Source organism: Balaenoptera acutorostrata, chromosome 3, assembly GCF_949987535.1.
Source record: "Balaenoptera acutorostrata chromosome 3, mBalAcu1.1, whole genome shotgun sequence".
NCBI classification, from domain to species: Eukaryota; Metazoa; Chordata; class Mammalia; order Artiodactyla; family Balaenopteridae; genus Balaenoptera; species Balaenoptera acutorostrata.
In genome coordinates this window covers 19501664-19520479 of record NC_080066.1, presented here as the reverse complement: position 1 = coordinate 19520479, position 18816 = coordinate 19501664, and the positions used below count along the sequence as shown (strand labels likewise).

At 35.4% G+C, this 18816-nt stretch overlaps 2 protein-coding genes across 2 annotated transcripts in view; one reads left to right on the top strand and one right to left on the bottom strand.

Annotated features, from left to right (window-relative positions):
• YME1L1 (YME1 like 1 ATPase) overlaps window positions 1-18816 on the bottom strand; it is a 37681-nt gene that overhangs the window by 11343 nt on the left and 7522 nt on the right. Inside the window, exons 3-11 of the mRNA XM_007167398.2 lie at window positions 15818-15980; window positions 15200-15298; window positions 10535-10644; window positions 9038-9188; window positions 8547-8630; window positions 6906-6988; window positions 4694-4784; window positions 3811-3963; window positions 629-761 (exon numbers count right to left, since the gene is read on the bottom strand). Coding sequence (XP_007167460.1) covers window positions 629-761; window positions 3811-3963; window positions 4694-4784; window positions 6906-6988; window positions 8547-8630; window positions 9038-9188; window positions 10535-10644; window positions 15200-15298; window positions 15818-15980 — 1067 coding nt within the window. The remainder of the gene's footprint in view (window positions 1-628; window positions 762-3810; window positions 3964-4693; window positions 4785-6905; window positions 6989-8546; window positions 8631-9037; window positions 9189-10534; window positions 10645-15199; window positions 15299-15817; window positions 15981-18816) is intronic.
• On the top strand, window positions 1132-1867 carry LOC103011182 (synaptophysin-like protein 1). The gene is given in 2 exon segments (XM_028162897.2): window positions 1132-1484; window positions 1486-1867. Coding segments are annotated over 2 exon segments (717 nt in total). The 5' UTR covers window positions 1132-1149.

Here is an 18816-nt window from a genome sequence, read left to right as displayed (position 1 = left end):
TATCATTAATCTTACTAACAGCAAAGAAAAGGGATTGATCTTTTTAATCCCCAAAATGATAAGGCATCTCTAATTGTTTTTTAAAATGCCAGTGCACTTCAATAAAACTGTTAATAATAAATCACCAAATCATCTGTGGTTATATACCTTCATAATAATTTTTCTAGTTAGGAAGAGATGACCTGACACAAAAAGCTTGAGTCCCTGACTAATTTTTGAAAAATTATTTTCAAGTTTACCAATTCAAATTATTTGCTCCTAGACTTCCAGAATGCTTATATGACTTTAAGAAACATTTTTTTGATCTACAGCAACACCCAAAGCTAGTCACAAACAGTGCAGGGATAAGGGTATTCTCCCTTTACATCTCCAAAGGGACTACTACTTTCAGCTGGAATCACTGCTTTCCTGTCATACTACAGTAAATGAAAAATCTATTTTTTAATTTAAGAGAAGTTGATATAACAATTATCAATGATCCCATTAGTAAAAACAATAGTCAAAACAGCTTGTCTTTACTTCTTGCACGAGGGACTACTCTGTTGCCTATAAACATAAAATTTTTCCTATCTCTGGTACGCTACCAAATATATCACCAAATTCTAAAGACAGAGGAAGATTCAATTACCCATCCATTTCAGCAAGAAGTTGATTTATGGTCTGCCGTGAATATGGATGCATTGGAGATTCAATTCGCTTCCCACCAACAGAATCTAATTCATCAATAAATATAACACACGGGGCATTTGCTTTTGCTTCCCCTAAGAAGACAGAAAAGATTCAAATAAGTTTAATAAAATCAATACTTTTTAAATAAAATTGCATAAATATTTAACAACTTGTAAGATAGTTAAAAAGCCAAAAAAAGACATTCAGTAGGGAGAAAATACATAAAAGGAGGTCCTTCTTAACTGATTTAAGAACAGTAGCCTCAGAAGAAAAAAAAAATTATACCATTGAGTATTCATTCCTCCTAGTTGTACAAACCATATACAATCAGATTTGAGACAAATACTTTTTAAATACATACTAAAGAATTGATAGGCCCGCCCCGCTTGCCCTTTCTCGTGGCCGGGCAGCTCTGTCTCATCTGTCCCCCTCCTCCTCCACCCCATTGTCCTAACTCTCATTCCCTCCTTCCCTAAGAGGATGTCCTCCTTCCAGCTCAACCTCAACCCGCTCAAGGAGCCGCTCGGCTTCAGCAAGGTCCTCGAGTGGATTGCTTCTATCTTTGCTTTTGCCACCTGTGGAGGTTTTAAGGGCAAAACAGAAATTCAAGTGGCTTGTTATCCTAAAGTTTCTGACAATAAAACGATTACAGCTACTTTTGGTTATCCATTCAGGTTGAATGAAGCATCATTTCAGGCACCTCAAGGTGTAAATATGTGTGATGTAGATTGGAAAAATCATGTCCTTATCGGAGATTACTCTTCTTCTGCACAATTCTATGTTACTTTTGCAGTCTTTGTCTTCCTGTACTGCATCGCTGCTCTATGTTGGTTACACGAACCTGTATCGTGATAGTCGAAAACTTCCCATGGTTGACTTCGTTGTTACTCTTGTTGCCACTTTTTTGTGGTTGGTGAGCACTTCAGCCTGGGCTAAAGCTCTTACAGATATTAAAACAGCTACTGGTCGCAATATTGTCCAGGAACTTCTGCCTTGTAATCAACAAGGAGTGATATGTCATTTTGGCTCTGTGACTAGTATGGGATCCCTAAATGCATCTGTGATCTTTGGCTTTCTGAATATGATACTTTGGGGAGGAAATGCATGGTTTGTGTACAAGGAGACCAGCTTACGCAGTCCCTCAAATACTTCTACTTCCCATAGCCAAGGAGGTATTCCTCCTCCAACTGGAATATAATTTATTATTGAAGAGAGAAGTACACTGTTTGAAACAGATGTCTATACTATGACTTGTTGCCAACATCTTGAGAAGCATTTTTTGTTTCTAATAAAAGTAACGGCTTTTTCAATAAATTGGTGGGTTTAAAATTTTGCTGCTTTTTACATAAAGCTTGTGCCTTTCCTAGAAATTTAAGATGTAAATGTATTCTCACATGTGAATTTGAAAATTCTGGGGCCTATCATGAGATGATACACATTTTTAAATGAACAGTAATTTCTTCACTAAGTTGTTTGCCTTCCAAAGTGTTTACACCTTAAGCCTTAACATATATCTTCACTCAGAAAAGAGTTATGGGGCTTCCCTGGTGGCGCAGTGGTTGAGAATCTGCCTGCCAATGCAGGGAACACGGGTTCGAGCCCTGGTCTGGGAGGATCCCACATGCCGCGGAGCAACTAGGCCCGTGAGCCACAATTACTGAGCCTGCACGTCTGGAGCCTGTGCTCCCCAACAAGAGAGGCCGCGACAGTGAAAGGCCCGTGCACCGCGATGAAGAGTGGTCCCCACTTGCTGCAACTAGAGAAAGCCCTCGCACAGAAACGAAGACCTAACACAGCCATAAATAAAATAAATAAATAAATAAATAATTTAAAAAAAAAAAAAAAAAGAGTTATATTGTTATATCATAATAGGAATAAAATCTCTATTGGAATATACACTACTGTAAGTTTGTACAGATCGTATTCCTAAGACCTGTCTTCGTTTAAGAAAGTCTTGATTACATAAATCATATTTAGAAAAAACATTTAGTTCACAGTTTATATCTGAACATTGTTTACAGATTATGAAAGTTTTTAATACAAAGGCTGTGTATATGTTTTATTTCTGTTTTTCTAAATGACCTACAGTACTTGATAGGTGTACTAAAATTGTTTTGGGAGTGGGGTTTAGAAATTTCTAATAGATATATAGTTAATTTAGTAATTCTCTTGCATGAGGTGTAAGCTTCCATTATGCTGGTTATTTAATAGATTGGCTATATAAGTAGAACGTGGTTCATCGAGATATTTTGATATGTACGGGCATTACGCCTAATGATACTTGTTTGCTGTCTATTGTTGCTCATACTCCTTCAGTGCAGGCTAAGGCCTAGTCTCCTTGTAAGTAGAGTAAAATAATCTACCTTTTTTTGCAGACTCTATTCATAGGGTTACAAAAAATTAAGATTGCCTTTTACTTTTGAAACATTTAACATTTATATTCAATGAAGTTGCTATTTTGAGTTTAGTATTGCTATTGTGAAAATGAATGCAATTTGGATCTCATGTTTCTTAATGTTTATTCTTATTTCACAAATGGATAATTAAGGAATTATGCGTAATAAACAAGGAACCTAAGTGGGTTCTATTACGGGTGTGCTGTCTTTGCTCACACATCTGGGTATCTTCTGAATACGGGGCTTATTCACATTTTGCTACCTAATATTTTTGTTGTACAGGGCCAGATTTCCTACTACCGCATGATTGTTTATATGTGAAGCACATCTTACTATTGCCTTATTTTTGTTTCTTTTGTTCATGACAAGAATTGTCAATATGAGAATGTATATCTTTTATGCAACCAGCTTAATAAAGAAGTTAAAAGAAAAGAAATGATAAATAAGGTGAAAACAAAACACACCCCAAAAACCCCCAAAACAAAACAAACAAAAACCCAGCTTTTCAGTAGCGCCCAGCCTCACCCAGCAATCTAGCACTTCCACTAGCTCTTCCGACTAATTGGGGAAAAAAAGTACAGTTCTATTTTAGCTCACACACTAAGTTATCTGAAACCAGAACCCTACAATGGCTACTTCAGCCAATTATATCAATCAGAAGCAGGTAGCAAAGAAAGGGTAAGAAACTCTCCTCCCCTAAAGTTAAGAGAAATTAGTACTGTATGAAAGATACATTAAAACCTACTAAAAAGATTTCTTATACGGCTGGCTCCCACACCCACAAACATCTCATCAAATTCTGATCCAGAAGCATAGTAAAAAGGAACATCAGCTTCTCCGGCCACAGCTCGGGCAAGAAGTGTCTTTCCTGTCCCTGGTGGTCCAACTAAAAGAATTCCTAAAAGAAAAAATAAACAAGAATGGTTCAAATTAAAAATCAGAACAAAGCCTGACATGAACTTACAACAAATAATTATTAATTTATATAGCTTTGCAGTTGAAGGCACATCAATGGCCAATATTTCGAAACAGCCAAAACGTATTTGTCTCTACTAATGATTCACTTCAGGATCTGCTCCTTAACTAATTCTCCGATATCATTTAAATACTGTTTACATATTGGGACAAATGCTGAAATTTGAATATGACTTGGAATTAGATAATAGTTTTGGATCTACGTTAAATTTCCTGATTTTAATAACTGTACTGAAGTGGTGTAAAGAGAATATCCATAATTCTTAGGAAATACACAATGAGGTATTTAGGGGCAAAGGAGCATGACATCTATAATTTACTTGCAAATGGTTTAAAAAATACATGTCATGTAAAGAAAGGAATGAGCAAATAGAACAAAACGTTAAAAAAATTTTGAGTCTCATGAGTTAAAAGTATGGAGGGAGTTCTTTGTACTATTTATTGTTGTAATTTACTTAAAGTTTGAAATTATAACAAAATTTTAAATTACCAAATTAAAAAAAAAAAGATTACAGAACAGTATGTTCAGAATGAGCACTTATTTGTAAAATAGCAATTAAGAATTAAACTTTGATCAGTCAAATCTGATAAAAGTTAAATTAGTGACATATTACAGTATTTTGTCAAGTTATGCGAAAGGGAAGATATCTTACCTTTCGGAAGTTTACCTCCAAGAACAGTAAATTTTTGTGGATTTTTCAAGAATTCAACAACTTCTTGTAATTCTTGTTTAGCTTCCTCCACCTAAAGTGATACAATTTACCAAATAATTATTATATTACCAAGATACCCTCTTTGAATATCATAAATTTAACTGTAGATTAAATTAACTTGGCTTTTTGTTTCACTGAAAGTATACAAAAAGGCCCCTTTAGAAATACTCAGAGTTTTCTCCTGACCCTCAATGCCAGTTATATGAAGTCTCCTTATATATCCCAACAAAAACCCTTTTTAACTGCTTCCTTTGGTTAAAAAGAACTGTTATATTCAAAATTCTCGTTAAATGTGTCAGTGGCATTTAATATAAAGCGTCACCTAGTAAGTTTCAAATCCAAAACTTTGTTGGACCTGGTTATAAGTTTCAAGGGCAAATTATGTGGACTTACTATATATTAATGATAAGGAAGTCTGTGTTTAAGTTATAACATTAATTTGTGATTAGTTATGAGATCATTTTCATTACAAGGAACTACTACTAGATTATAAACGATTTAGTTCCTGACAAATGCCAAAGGACAGTGAGAAAAATTAAGCTATAGTGTACTAACATTGTTTTATAAATGGCTGTGGTAAAAAAAATTTAAAAGATTTAATCTCCAAAATATAAAATATTGCAGAATTGAGATCCCTAGCAAAAATAAAGCCCAATCTGGCCAACAAAAATGGCAATCAGAATACTAGTTCAACTTTAAAACTCTGATATAAGATTAAGAAAGCTGCCTATCAAAAATGGTGAGCCATTTTCCTAGTCAGCATATAACCAGAAGTCACAAATGCAAATTCCTAGTGGCAAAACAGTATCAGTCAATGAGTGCAGAAGGCCAGATGTAAAACAACAGTGGTGGCAATGTGCTGAACTGGAAAGCAACAGTCCCTTTAAAGACAACCACAACATGGCTCTGCCAAAGAATACAGGCCTAGCGCTCCAGATTTCAATTTTCAAAAAACAAATGAACAAACAACCCGGAAATCTTTTTGTGGGTGAAACTTCAATTTAAAAATGTTGGCTACCAATGTAAATTGAAAATGCCTCTGCATGTGTACTTTCACATATTTATTTATTTTAAATGACACTGGCGTAATAACATATTTGCAGCCAACCTGCAACCTCACATTACACAACTTTAAATAACTCTCAGTGAGAAAGCTCAAGTACATTGGGCAGTGTTAAAAAGAAAGTACCTGGGAAGGGGTGAACATCAAACACATCTTTGGGCCAAAGTCCCACAAGACTTACTGCCACACGCACACACCTCAGATGCCAATCCCAAGTCTAGGTTGTCTCTGTGCTTCTACCAATTGGCTATAAATTGGAGGTTCCCACAACCCCTCCGTGTGTTTGATTAATTTGCTAGAGCAGCTCAGAGAACTCAGGAAACCAGTTTAGGTGCTAGACTACGGGTGTATTACGAAAGGATATAACTCAGAACAGCCAGAAGGAAGAGACAGGTAGGGCAAGGGACACAGGAAGAGGCACAGGCCCCTCCACATCCTCTCTGAAAACGCTACTCTCCTCACGCCTCCACGTGTTCACCAACTGAAAGCTCCCTGAACCCGGACCTGTTGGGATTTTTATGGGAGTTTCCTCACATAGGCATGATCAATTAACTCCCTTTCCAGCCCCTCTCCCCTCTCTGGAGAATACAGTGGAGGTGAAAGTTCTAAGATCCTAATCATGGCTTGATCTTTCTGGTGACCGGCCCCCATCCAGGCGCCCACCCAGAGCCACTTCATTAGAACAAAAGACACTGCAGGAATTCCCTGGTGGTCCAGTGGTTAGGACTCCAAGTTTTCACTGCTGTGGGCCCGGGGTTCAATCCCTGGTTGGGAAACTTAAGATCCGGCAAGCTGCATGCAGTGTGGCCAAGGGGGGAAAAAAAACAAACAAAGGACACTGCTATCACCCAGGAAATTCTAAGGGACTCAGAAGCCCTGGGTCAGGAACCGGGGTCAAAGACCAAACAGTAAAACAAAAGATGCTCCTGGTGCTCTTAGCACTTCGGAAATTACACGGGTTTTAGGACCTCTGTGCCAGGAACATGGGGCAGAGACCGATATATATATTTTCTATTATTTCAACCTTTAGAATAATAAAATACAATTAAGATCATGTTTGAGGAGATCAAGGTAAACTTTTTAACTTACTCCTTTAACATGTTCAAAGGTAACATTTTTCATCTGCACAGGATCTACGGCAGAATCAAGCCCCGTTGTTGTCCGGAAGCGGACTAAAGGGACAAAAACAAATGTTTACATATTTGATAGATTCATAAAATTCCAACTACCTTATTTTTCAGGAAAAAAATGTTTACATATTTGATAGATTCATAAAATTCTAACTACCATATTTTTCAGATGCAAGAAAGCCCAGAAAAATTAAATATCTAAGTTCACATATATTTAATCAGTGTGAGGAGTAGATATTAGGTCTTCTGGATTTTGAGATGGTGTTCAAGGAATAAATGATTCATAATAAAATGACATCTTTGCCTTTCCAATTAAAACTAAGAATTTTCCTCTTCTTATATCGAATAATAAAAATTTAAACCAATGGTTCTCAAACTCCATTGTACATAATTAAGAAACACAAAGGAATAACCATCAGAGCTCATCCCACCCCTCCACCACCCTGCTGGTATCACCTATCATCCCTATATTGGTTTTTTTTTGAAAAAAAGGAGACAAGAGAAGGCAGCTCTAGATATAAAAAGGCTATTCCTAGATGTTAAAACCTCATCTCAGGTTTGATGCCACTAACAACTTTTAAAATAACTGGGGCTACATGCAAGTTCTGCGAATGATTCCTTATACAGGTCAGCCAATGTTCTTAATTGTAAATCAGTTGTTTTCTCTCAAGGTAATCCATCATAAAGAAAGGAGAAAACACGGGGTAAAAACTGAATGATAGTAGAAAAAGCAACTGGAACCGCTTAAACCTGACATTATTACTTCATTTTAGACTTGCAAACTGAGAAAATCTGGGACTCTATTTAAAGTAATTTTCCATATAAGTTAATTTTTACGAAATTCAATTTATTATTGTCTTTGAAATAGATGACTATTGCACTTTGTATTGCTATTATAAAATTCTTCTACATGTTTTTAAAATTTTATTATTGGGGCATCCCTGGTGGCGCAGTGGTTGAGAATCTGCCTGCTAATGCAGGTGACACGGGTTCGAGCCCTGGTCCCGGAAGATCCCACATGCCACAGAGCAACTAGGCCCGTGAGCCACAACTACTGAGCCTGTGCGTCTAGAGCCTGTGCTCCCCAACAGGAGAGGCCGCGATAGTGAGAGGCCTGCACACCGCGATGAAGAGTGGCCCCCGCTTGCCACAACTAGAGAAAGCCCTCACACAGAAACGAAGATCCAACACAGCCAAAAATTAATTAATTAATTAATTTTTTAAAAAAATGAGATACTCTTCTCAGCCATTAAAAAAAAAAAAAATTTTATTATTGGATAGGTATCATTTTCTAAAAATCTGGGGAACTAACCACTACCAGAAGTCAATCTAACATTTCCACTCTAACATAATCCTTGGAACTTTAATTTCAATGCAAAAAACAACTCTAACATAATCCTTGGAACTTTAATTTAAATGCAAAAAACAATCTTAAAGTGATCCAATCTGAGAAGTCTTGACTTAGGAATGAAAGACCTAGACCCTGGAACTATAAACATTAATGTTTTCTTATCTCTAAGTCTTAGATAGACTAACTATGAAAAAGAAATGAGTATATAAAAGACAAAAAAAAAGTCAGATAAATATAAAGAGCCTCTACCAGATAAAAATGGGTTTTTTAAGAGTCCATAAATGCCAACTACCAGCAGAATAAAGACAATCAGGCGAGTTCTTCTTAGAGAATCTGGAGAAAAAAGGAAAAGCCTTAAATCAAATTATATCAATGAGAAATGACAGCTCAATGAAATGCAAGTATTAGGTTACTGATGGTAATCACATTTCACCACATGCAATTTTGGAGCCTGGCATGTTTTACATAATCTCCATGATTGCCTTTCAGCACCTGTTACCAAAAACTCCATGAAGCCACTCATGCTTCTATTGCTGACTTTGGCTTCTCATTTCAGAAAGTGAAAAGTGCCAGCAGATATTCCCACTTCTACACCACAGCTTAAGATACAAATATAACGAAATATAACCAATAAAATGTTGGAAAGTTGTTAGAAAAGTTATTATAATCACTTAAAGGCAGGACTATAACTTTCTTTCGGATATTCTTCCGTAAATATGGATGCTGCCAAATCAACTCACCATTGGTTTTTTGTGTCAGTGCTTGAGCTTTCAGAAAACCCTCTGCAAAACCAGTTTTAAATGCATCTTGGTGAGCTTCAGGTATGTTTTTGGTTTTCATGAGTTTGTCCAAACTCTCAATGTCTGATCCTCTGTCCCGCAAAAGAAACCCCTAAATACGCAAACAACACATCAGTATCAGCTGACTATACAGATAATACTCCCCCAAAATATAACAACCACTCACAAAAAAATTCATTAAAATTCTAGAATTAAAAATTTTTATTGTCAATGTGAAGAATTAAGACTCAACAATAAATAATCAATGGCTAGGAAACTAACACTGGACCCTATACTTGCATCAATTAATATAGAGAAACTCTCTACATAAGACCACTAACTATACTGAAAACAGTTAACAGGTCACATGTTGACTTAGGGTTCTAATGGCTTAGAATAGGTCACATTCCTTTATTTCTGCTGGAGGAAAAACTTCATTCATTTATTATATGTTTACTGAGCACCTTTCATATACTTGGTCCTGTATAAGTTCTGAAGATGTAAAGATAAATAACCAATCATCTGAATGTTTTCAGTCTATTGGGCAGAGATACACAAATAACTGAGGTTTTGAAATCATTTTGATACTATGTTAGAGGTACTAGGTATGGTGGTAAAACAAATGCTACCTAAGAAGTCAGTAAAGGCCTTACAGAGAATGGCATAGCTAAACCACAGGAACACAGAGCATGAATAATTTGACAGAGCCATGAAACAGCAGCCTTTAGTGCTCAAGAGCTATAAACAATCTTGTTTGACAGGACTTTAAAAAACCAAGAGAGGAGGAGGGTAGGGGGAGAGGAGGGGGCACACTGAAAGATGAGAACACAAAAATCGTAGGCAGAATGCCAAATGATGAAATGCCATATGTACCATGGCAGAAGTCTGACAATAAAGCAGAGGAATACAACCATTACACTGATACATTTTAGACAGTCTGGTGGATGGCAGTCTGGCGGCTGGGCTAAAGGTAGGAAAACTAAAGGCAAGGAGACTAAATGAGTGTTTATGAGAGGAATCTAGGCAAGAAATAACTACGGTCTATCTATGCAGTGGAACTGGGGATGAAGACAGATTTAAGAAATAAATACTTAAGAGGCTGGATCAACAGGATTTTAGTGATTAATGGATGTGGGAGGTGAGAGAAGATGGACAGATCATAGCTGTCCAGGTTTCTAGCTTGGGTGGATGCTACTTATCCAAGAATACATAAGCAGGTGTAGATTGATAGGGAAAAAAAAACAACAGAGGAAGATGTCTAATAGGCTAATGGAAAGAGAAGCTTGGCACCCAGGAAAGTTCTAGCTATACTGATTACACAGGATATTAATCCTTTATCCTAAGTGGAAAGATGGAAGAAAATCTATTAGTCAGCAACAGAAATCAAATATTGAAGGTTCTTTTTAATAACTTGAAAATTACTGCTTTTTCAAACGACAGCATAAAAGGTCTAATTACCTTCACGAATGATGGTGCTGTATGTTGTGTTTCTGCTAATCTTTCAGAAGTGGACTGTAGACGTCGTGTCCTTGATTTTAAAGTTTTAAAACCCCGAGACTGTACGAAAACTGAATCAAACAGTATCACATTTACTTCTCATTTTAAATTTTTACACGGAAAGTACGTAAGAATAAAAACTCTGACACTATTCCCGTACATCCTAGTTATTATCTTATTTTTTTAACACAGTTCTTTGTTGTTGTTTTTACATTTTAAAATTACCAAGAAAAAGTAAAGGTGATTTACAGATTCAACCCGTTTTAATGACTTTAATTACAAGTGTGCTGAAGTGTTCCAGAAGTAACCAACTGAACAATTCCATGACTGTACTTCTATGTATTAACACATGCTCTTTCTATAAAAATAGTACATAATTTTTTGCAATTGTCTTCTTTCCCTTAACAATTTATCATGGACATTTTTCAGAACAGGTCAGACAGTGCATTCAGTTTAATGGCTGTTTACAGTTTTCCAATTTATCAGGGTATGGTAATTTACTCAACTACTTCCCTACTATGGGCATTAGCTGTTTCCTAGTTTTTATTGCTAAAAATAATGCTGCAGTTAAAAATCTTGTACATGTTATCTTTCACCACACACAGACTACATTCCTAAAAGTGACACTGTGAGACTTGAATTGTTTAACACTAAGAAACTGTCCTCCAAAAGGATGTTGTCATGAATTTATACACCCGCCAATGAATATGTGTCCTTTCCTCCATATCCTTTGCAGCACTGAATATAAATAAAAATCTTTTTCATTTGTACAAAATCTGATGGGCAGAAAGTAACATTTTGTTTCAATTTGCATTTCAGATTAGAAATGAGGAAAATTTTTGAAAACATTTTTAATTTTTATTGATTATTTTTATTTTAGTGAATTGAGCACTCATGACCTTTCATATTTTTCCATTTTCATTTGCAGAATATGGATGTTATATATACTTTTAGTCATGTATATTTCAAACATTTATTTTAATGTCTTTGTCTTTTAATTAAGTGATACAGTAATCTGTAAGGTTAATGAAGCCATGTCTTTTAATCTTTAGTGTTTCCTTCACTGTGCTTTGATTAAAGAGTCTCATCCTCACACTAAGATTTTAAAGGCAGTTTACTGACTTCATCTAATACTTCTACTTGTTTTCAGTTCTTTGGAACTTTTTAAAGGTGTAAGAAAATAATCTGATTCCCTTTTTATGCCCAAGTTTAAAATCAACTTCTTTATTTTCCTAACCAATGTTTCGAGTTTTGATTGGAGCTGCACTGAAAATCTGGGTGCAAACTGATAATGTTAGAACACTAAGTTCTTCTGAAAAGGACTGCAGTACTCTCTCACTTTATTTTACTCAGCTCTTCTTTTATTTCCTTCAGTCAGGTTTCATACACATACATATATACATCTGTGTGGGTATATATATATCATGTTGCATATTTCTTGTCAGGATACAAGGTTTAATGGATTTTGAACAAACTGTAAATAAAACCTATTGCTAGGATATAAGAAAGCTATTGATTTTTATGCATTTATCTTCTATGGCACCAGAGCAGCCTTTCAGTTGATTTTATTGAACTTTCTGGTAAACAATCGTATCACCTAATTATAATTTTGCCCCTTTTAACTTATATAAAACTTCCTTTTTCTTTTTAATCAGACATTTCAAGATCTCCAAATTACTGAACAGAAACAGGATACTAGACATCCTGTTTCTCATATTAATGAGAAACAGATACACTTCAGAAATTTTAAAAGTATCTATTCTACAAGTTTTTAGGAAGCATAATAATTAGGATATATCACATGCTTTTTTATCATACACAAATAATAATCCTTTTCTTATCTTATCAATTAACATGATAAATTAACATACTTCCTAATGTTAAATCATTCTTGTATTCCTTAATCATATTTTTTAGGATATTTCTATATGTGCTTTTTCAGACTTTACTTAGGATTTCTATATCTATATTAAGTGAAATTAATCTATTGTATTCTTTTTTGTACTAATATTTTAGTATCAGTAATCTCATGGAATAAACAGGGAAGCCTAGTCTATCTTTCCCTTTATTAAAAAAGTTTTAACGCAGCGGCTGAGAATCTGCCTGCCAATGCAGGGGACACGGGTTCAAGCCCTGGTCTGGGAAGATCCCACATGCCGCGTAGCAACTAGGCCCGTGAGCCACAATTACTGAGCCTGTGCGTCTGGAGCCCGTGCTCCGCAACAAGAGAGGCCACGATAGTGAGAGGCCCGCACACCGCGATGAAGAGTGGCCCCCACTTGCGGAAACTAGAGAAAGCCCTCGCACAGAAACGAAGACCCAACACAGCCATAAATAAATAAATAAAATAAATTAAAAAAAAAAAAAAAAGGTTTTAAATAACAGGAAGACTCCTGACCTTGGAAAACAGAATACAGCCATAAAACCATCTGAGCCTAGTGCCTTTGGGGCAAAGAGATTATATTCGAAAGATACTATCTTTCAAATTTTACAGTTATTGTCTTATCTCTTCCTGGGTCAATTTTGCTAATAATTTATAACTCAAATAATTATCTGTTTCAACATATTTTTATTTACAATATAAAATTATATACATTATAATTTAAAAATCTTCATTATCTGTGACAGTTCCCACTTTTCACTTCTAACACTGTATTTTCTCATCATTTCTTTTTAAATATTTTTTTTTTTTTAATTAATTAATTTATGGCTGTGTTGGGTCTTCGTTTCTGTACGAGGTCTTTCTCTAGTTGCGGCAAGTGGGGGCCACTCTTCATCGCGGTGCGTGGGCCTCTCACTATCGCGGCCTCTCTTGTTGCGGAGCACAGGCTCCAGACGCGCAGGCTCAGTAATTGTGGCTCACGGGCCTAGTTGCTCCGTGGCATGTGGGATCTTCCCAGACCAGGGCTCGAACCCGTGTCCCCTGCATTGGCAGGCAGATTCTCAACCACTGCGCCACCAGGGAAGCCCCTCATCATTTCTTAAATGTGGTTAATTTCTTAAACTTAAATTTATTCTTGATTTAATTAAGTAAACCATTTCTTGCCATTATATTCACTTAATTTAATGTGTCTTATCCATATTAATTTCTCACGTTCTTTTAAAGAATTCTAAAAATAAATATTTAATCAATTTATTTCCCATCTTCCTCATTTCCTAAAATTCATACAATGCCTTCAGCTTGAGTTTGTCCTCAACCCAAAAATTCAGATATGCAGATTTTCATTGTGGTTCAGGAATAATTGTCTGTAATTTGTTTTCTATTCCCTTCACCCACAAGATACTTAGAAAAGTATCTTTAAAAATTTCCACATATTTAGGAATTTTTTTAAGGTATCTTTTCTATTATTTGACTTCAGTTTTATCATATGATCAGAGAATATGACCTTTGAGTTATAACTTTTTGAAAAGTTATTAACATTTTTTTATACCCTAATACATGCTCAGATTTTTTCTTCCTTGAATATTTAAAAATGAGTGTATCATCCTTCTTAAGTATTCTTCTGTCTTCTACATTAACCATTTCTTCAAAGAACTACAAAAGAGATTTCTTTGCCCAACCTGGTGCCTCTCCTTCATGCTATAAATTTTCCTCAAACATGTGGAGATTCTTGCAAATCATTTGTATTTGTAAAGAAGAATATAGTGATCAGTACTGACTGCAGACAGGTGTCCTCAAAACTATCAAAGTGGTAAATATATTTAGACTACAAAACATGGACTTGTGGTAAATATATTTAGACTACAAAACTTGGACTTATGGTAAATGAGCGGGTACCTTTAGTGTATGATTCAAGTCCAAAGCAACCTGGGTTACTATCTTGTTTCTCTCTTTGGCATCAACCCTCAAACCAGAAGTCCCCTTTCAACATACACACACGGACACCTTACTACAAATGTGTTCTTTTGTCTAAAAGTTGCAAGCCAGATCTGTTCTGTGATTGGCCCGCTTTTCGCAATCTTTCAACTGTTTCACTAAATCATCTACCCCAGAGCTCACTATTATTGACTGAGAACTTGGGGATTTTTCCTAAGTTCTACTGGAATTAGCATTACACACCTCTTTCATGTCACTCTACTATAAGCGTCATGAGGGTTGATAACATATAGCTTTTTCAGTTACATAACTATCACTCTCGCCTAACACCTATCAGTAGTGCCTGATATTAAATAAATATGAATGAATACATATTGGATTTTGACATCAATGGGGTTTCATCTACTTTACAAGTTCCAGAAAGTCATCAAATTTCTGGTCCATTTACAAAACCGCTCTGCTGCTGCCCTGAATTTTTCTCATTTTTACCTTTTTTTGTCATTGCAATGGGATTTTGAAAATGAGAGAAGTAAACAAATGTGCTTAATTGTTTTGGAGCAGCTACAGGTGAGCTCCCTAGAGTTTCCTTTACTGTGGCACTTGTCACTCACATTCAAAATCTAGTTATATTTCCCAGGTTAAAAATTACACAGATATACCCAAACTAGTTGATTCCAAATATTCTCCAAGTTCTACTGTGAGCTACAGATGAATGCTTCTAATCATTAATATCATTAAGAAAGACAAATCTGAATAGATTAAATAAATCTATTATTTTTTTCAAAATAAATACAACTGTTGCTTCATACCTGGCCAGTACTGAAGATCTGAACAAATTCTTTTAAGAGTTCTTGAATGTTGTCTGTACAAGCAAGAGGAACGTAAAGTACTAAATATATCTAAGCAACCTGGAGGGAAATTATAAAAAGTAAATTTTCTAACTGTCAAACAAACAAAAAAGTCATGAAATACAACAAATAATTTTACCGAATATTAGAAAAACCAAAATGAGTTTTGCCTTTCATTTGTCCATATATGACTCTGCTTTTTGATATTTTTATCTAAAAGCATTGCAAATTTAATCACATTTCTTCATCACATTACTGTCTATCACTTGTCCATTGGATTATCTTTTTTTATATGATATACAAATATAGCTGCCAATGAAATTAAATTCAAACCAAGAGGTAAAAATATATATGTCTAGCTAAAGTTACTTTTAGCTAAGAGCATGGAGAAACAAAAAATTACTATTTCCTAGAGACAATTTCAAAACTCTAATCAAAAAAAAAAAAAACAAAAAACCTCTAATCAACAATGTAATGAAACACTGGAAACCAGAGGTGTATTAATAAGTGGTATCAATTAAATTATCAATAGTACTGGAATGGCTTACCTTCATTGGAACACAAAATATATTAACTTACCATATTTATTTTCAAAGAAGGACTGTGCAGATACATGAGATGTATGCCAATGGGAAGAAACGTTCTTGTCCTTACAAATTCCAGGAAGTAGACTGTCTACCAGTTGATCAATTTGTCCAATTTTTAATTCAGATAATCCAAGGTCCCTTAAGTTAAGTATAGGCTGTAAAAGATTAATTCAACCAAGTAAGCATTACTATTTTTTAATTTTTATTTTTTTACTGACATATAGTTGATGTACAATGTTTCAGGTATACAGCAGTGATTCAGTTACATATACATACACTTATATATGTATAAATACATGTATTCTTTTTCAGATTATTTTTCATTACAAGTTATTACAAGATATTGAATACAGTTCCCTGTGCTATACAGTAGGTCCTTGCTGTTTATCTCAAGTAAGCATTATTATCAAGCTATTTAGCTTGAAGAGTACTTATCAATTGAAACAATGTGAATTTTTAAAATCTAACAAATGTATTGATTCCCTGTTTCTTTCAAATATTTAAAAAATAAATTTGTATGAATATTTTTCTAGTTCTAGTTTTACTGAGGTCAGTCATGTGAGGTTTGACAGGTTAAGAAAATCATATTCCCAATAGTATCACCAGTCTATGGAGCTTTAAAGCTTCCTCCAGTCCCTAAAGACCATAAACAAAAGCCCATCCAATAAAGAATTGCTGAGATTCTTATTTGAACTGAAAGGTTCTGTTAAGTTAGCCATATCTAACTTCTAATAAGGAGGGAAATTAAACAAAGTAGAAGATGTGTGAAAACCAGTCAAGAAAATACACTCACCTTAAAACAGTTCTAAAATAACTAGAAATAGGATAGGGGTGAGCTATTTTCTTGTCCAAATGAGCTGACAGGGAGACACTAAGGACAAGCCCCAAACAGCTAAAACTTCAAGTAAGGAGAGCAAAAATAAACAGACCAAGTAAAGCATCAACTTTTTATGACTGGTGTAGTCAGATCCCCGGATTACATAGCTCTGGATTGATGTTCAGGAGTTTGTCAAATATTAGCTTTGTGACAAGTCATTCATATCCTTAGAATCCCTTTCCTCATTAGGAAAATGACTACAAAATATATCCTGCCTATTTCACAACAAGATAATATGGATCAATGGAAGAGATGACGCCTTGCTCATCTACATATCCTAGGATATACAGTAAGATAAAGGCAGGATGAAATAAAATACTTAAAAGGTGCTTTTTAAGGTAATAAAAACTGTAGAATATAAAGCACATAATTATAATGGAATCAGAAGGACTACAATATTCAAGAGCTACAAAGATATTTTATCTTTTAAAATGGGGAAACCAAAAAGTCTATTTATAATACAAAGGGAAATGCAGATTTTTAACTAAGACAGAAATTTATGCCCCTTATATATTGAGTATCAAGTCCTAGGAACATAAAGAGAAATAAGGTACATATGAATATGATAATTATCATACAATAAGGTAACTGCTATTACAGAGATATGTTTTGAAAAGTCATAAGAGAACACAACAACTAATTTCCTAAGTGATAAGGCTTCACTGAAGTAACACTTAATTCACTAATGATGGGGGCAGAAACCTTGGGGAAAAGGGCAAACAAAAAGTCATCAAAGGGCTTGGAATGTTTGAGATGCAGTGAAAAGTTTAGTGACCGAAGAAAGCACTAGAAAGATGGGCTATGGCCATATTGTGAAGAGCCTTGTTTGAATTTAATTCTGTAGCTAATATCATTAGTTTTGTTTTATAGGAAGAAAATAGAAGACAAAGATGATAAGCTGGAGAACACAAGGCTAATGTAACAAGAGAAAAATGGTATGAACCCGAACCGAGCCCTGACTAAGAAGGATGCAAATACCAAGTCACAGACAACAGACATTTGAAGAAACCAGTAAAGTATAGGGATTGTGAGGGAGAAGGGTTCTGGATGGATGTGCTGGTTATTGATTTGTTGTCTCTTAGGTCCTCTTCATCCTTTTTTTGGCTCCATGTTCATGGATCTGGGCCCTTTAAATATTTTTCCTTTGTTGGCTAGAACATTAAGCTGTCAGTAGAGGGCACTGGAGAGACACTGTAGGAGGAGTTTCTGCTCCTGGTTCAGGCTATTGTGTTCACTCAGCAGGCTCCTGTGTGCAACTTAACACCCATGGTTTCTCCAGGAGTGGTTCCTGCCACTCGTGCAGCTTCTCCAAAGCCTGGCTCCTACAGTGCACAGTTGCCAGCAGTACCCAGCAGCTTTTCCAGTAACACACATCGCCATGAACAGCTTCTCCTGGTACCCAAGGGGGCAGATTTCCATCAGGTTCAGCTGGCACGGCACCAGTGACTCCTGTGCCATTCAGTGAGCCAAGGCCATGCCCTCTCCAACAACCTCAGAACAGCCCAGGGGTGGAGAACTCTTCCTGGGAAGCTCTCAGTCCTGGGAGGATTAGCTGCTTCTTGAATCCACAAGTCCTATATATTTGAATTTTCTTTACTTATTACTAGCCAATCCCTAGTTATTCTAATCCCCTATTAGACCAGGGTTTTTAAAATATTAACTAAAAATTATATATTTTTTATATTAAACATTCACTGTTCAAATGACTATGTGGTCTCTCTCTCTTGGTTGGACCCAGACTGATGAAGAGAGGCTAAAACCACCCTAAGATCAACTACACTGGAATCTGGGGAAGCAGCTCAGTTTTAGACATCTTAATTTCGAGGTCCTTGGAGCCTATCCAGAGGGGTATTTTAATAAGCCACCAGATAACTACTTTAAAACTTTAGAGATACTTTAGAGTTGGAGATAGATTTGGGAGTTATCAGCATATAAATATATATAGACATTAAGATATGCAATCTGGGAGACTATGCAAAATGAAAATTAGATTACAGATAAATGTACACACACTATGTAAAAGGCTGGCAATAAAAAAGCCCAGCAAAACAGAAAGAGAAAAAAAAAACCCCATCAATGTAGTATCACTCAATTTATGAAAGTATTTTGAAAGA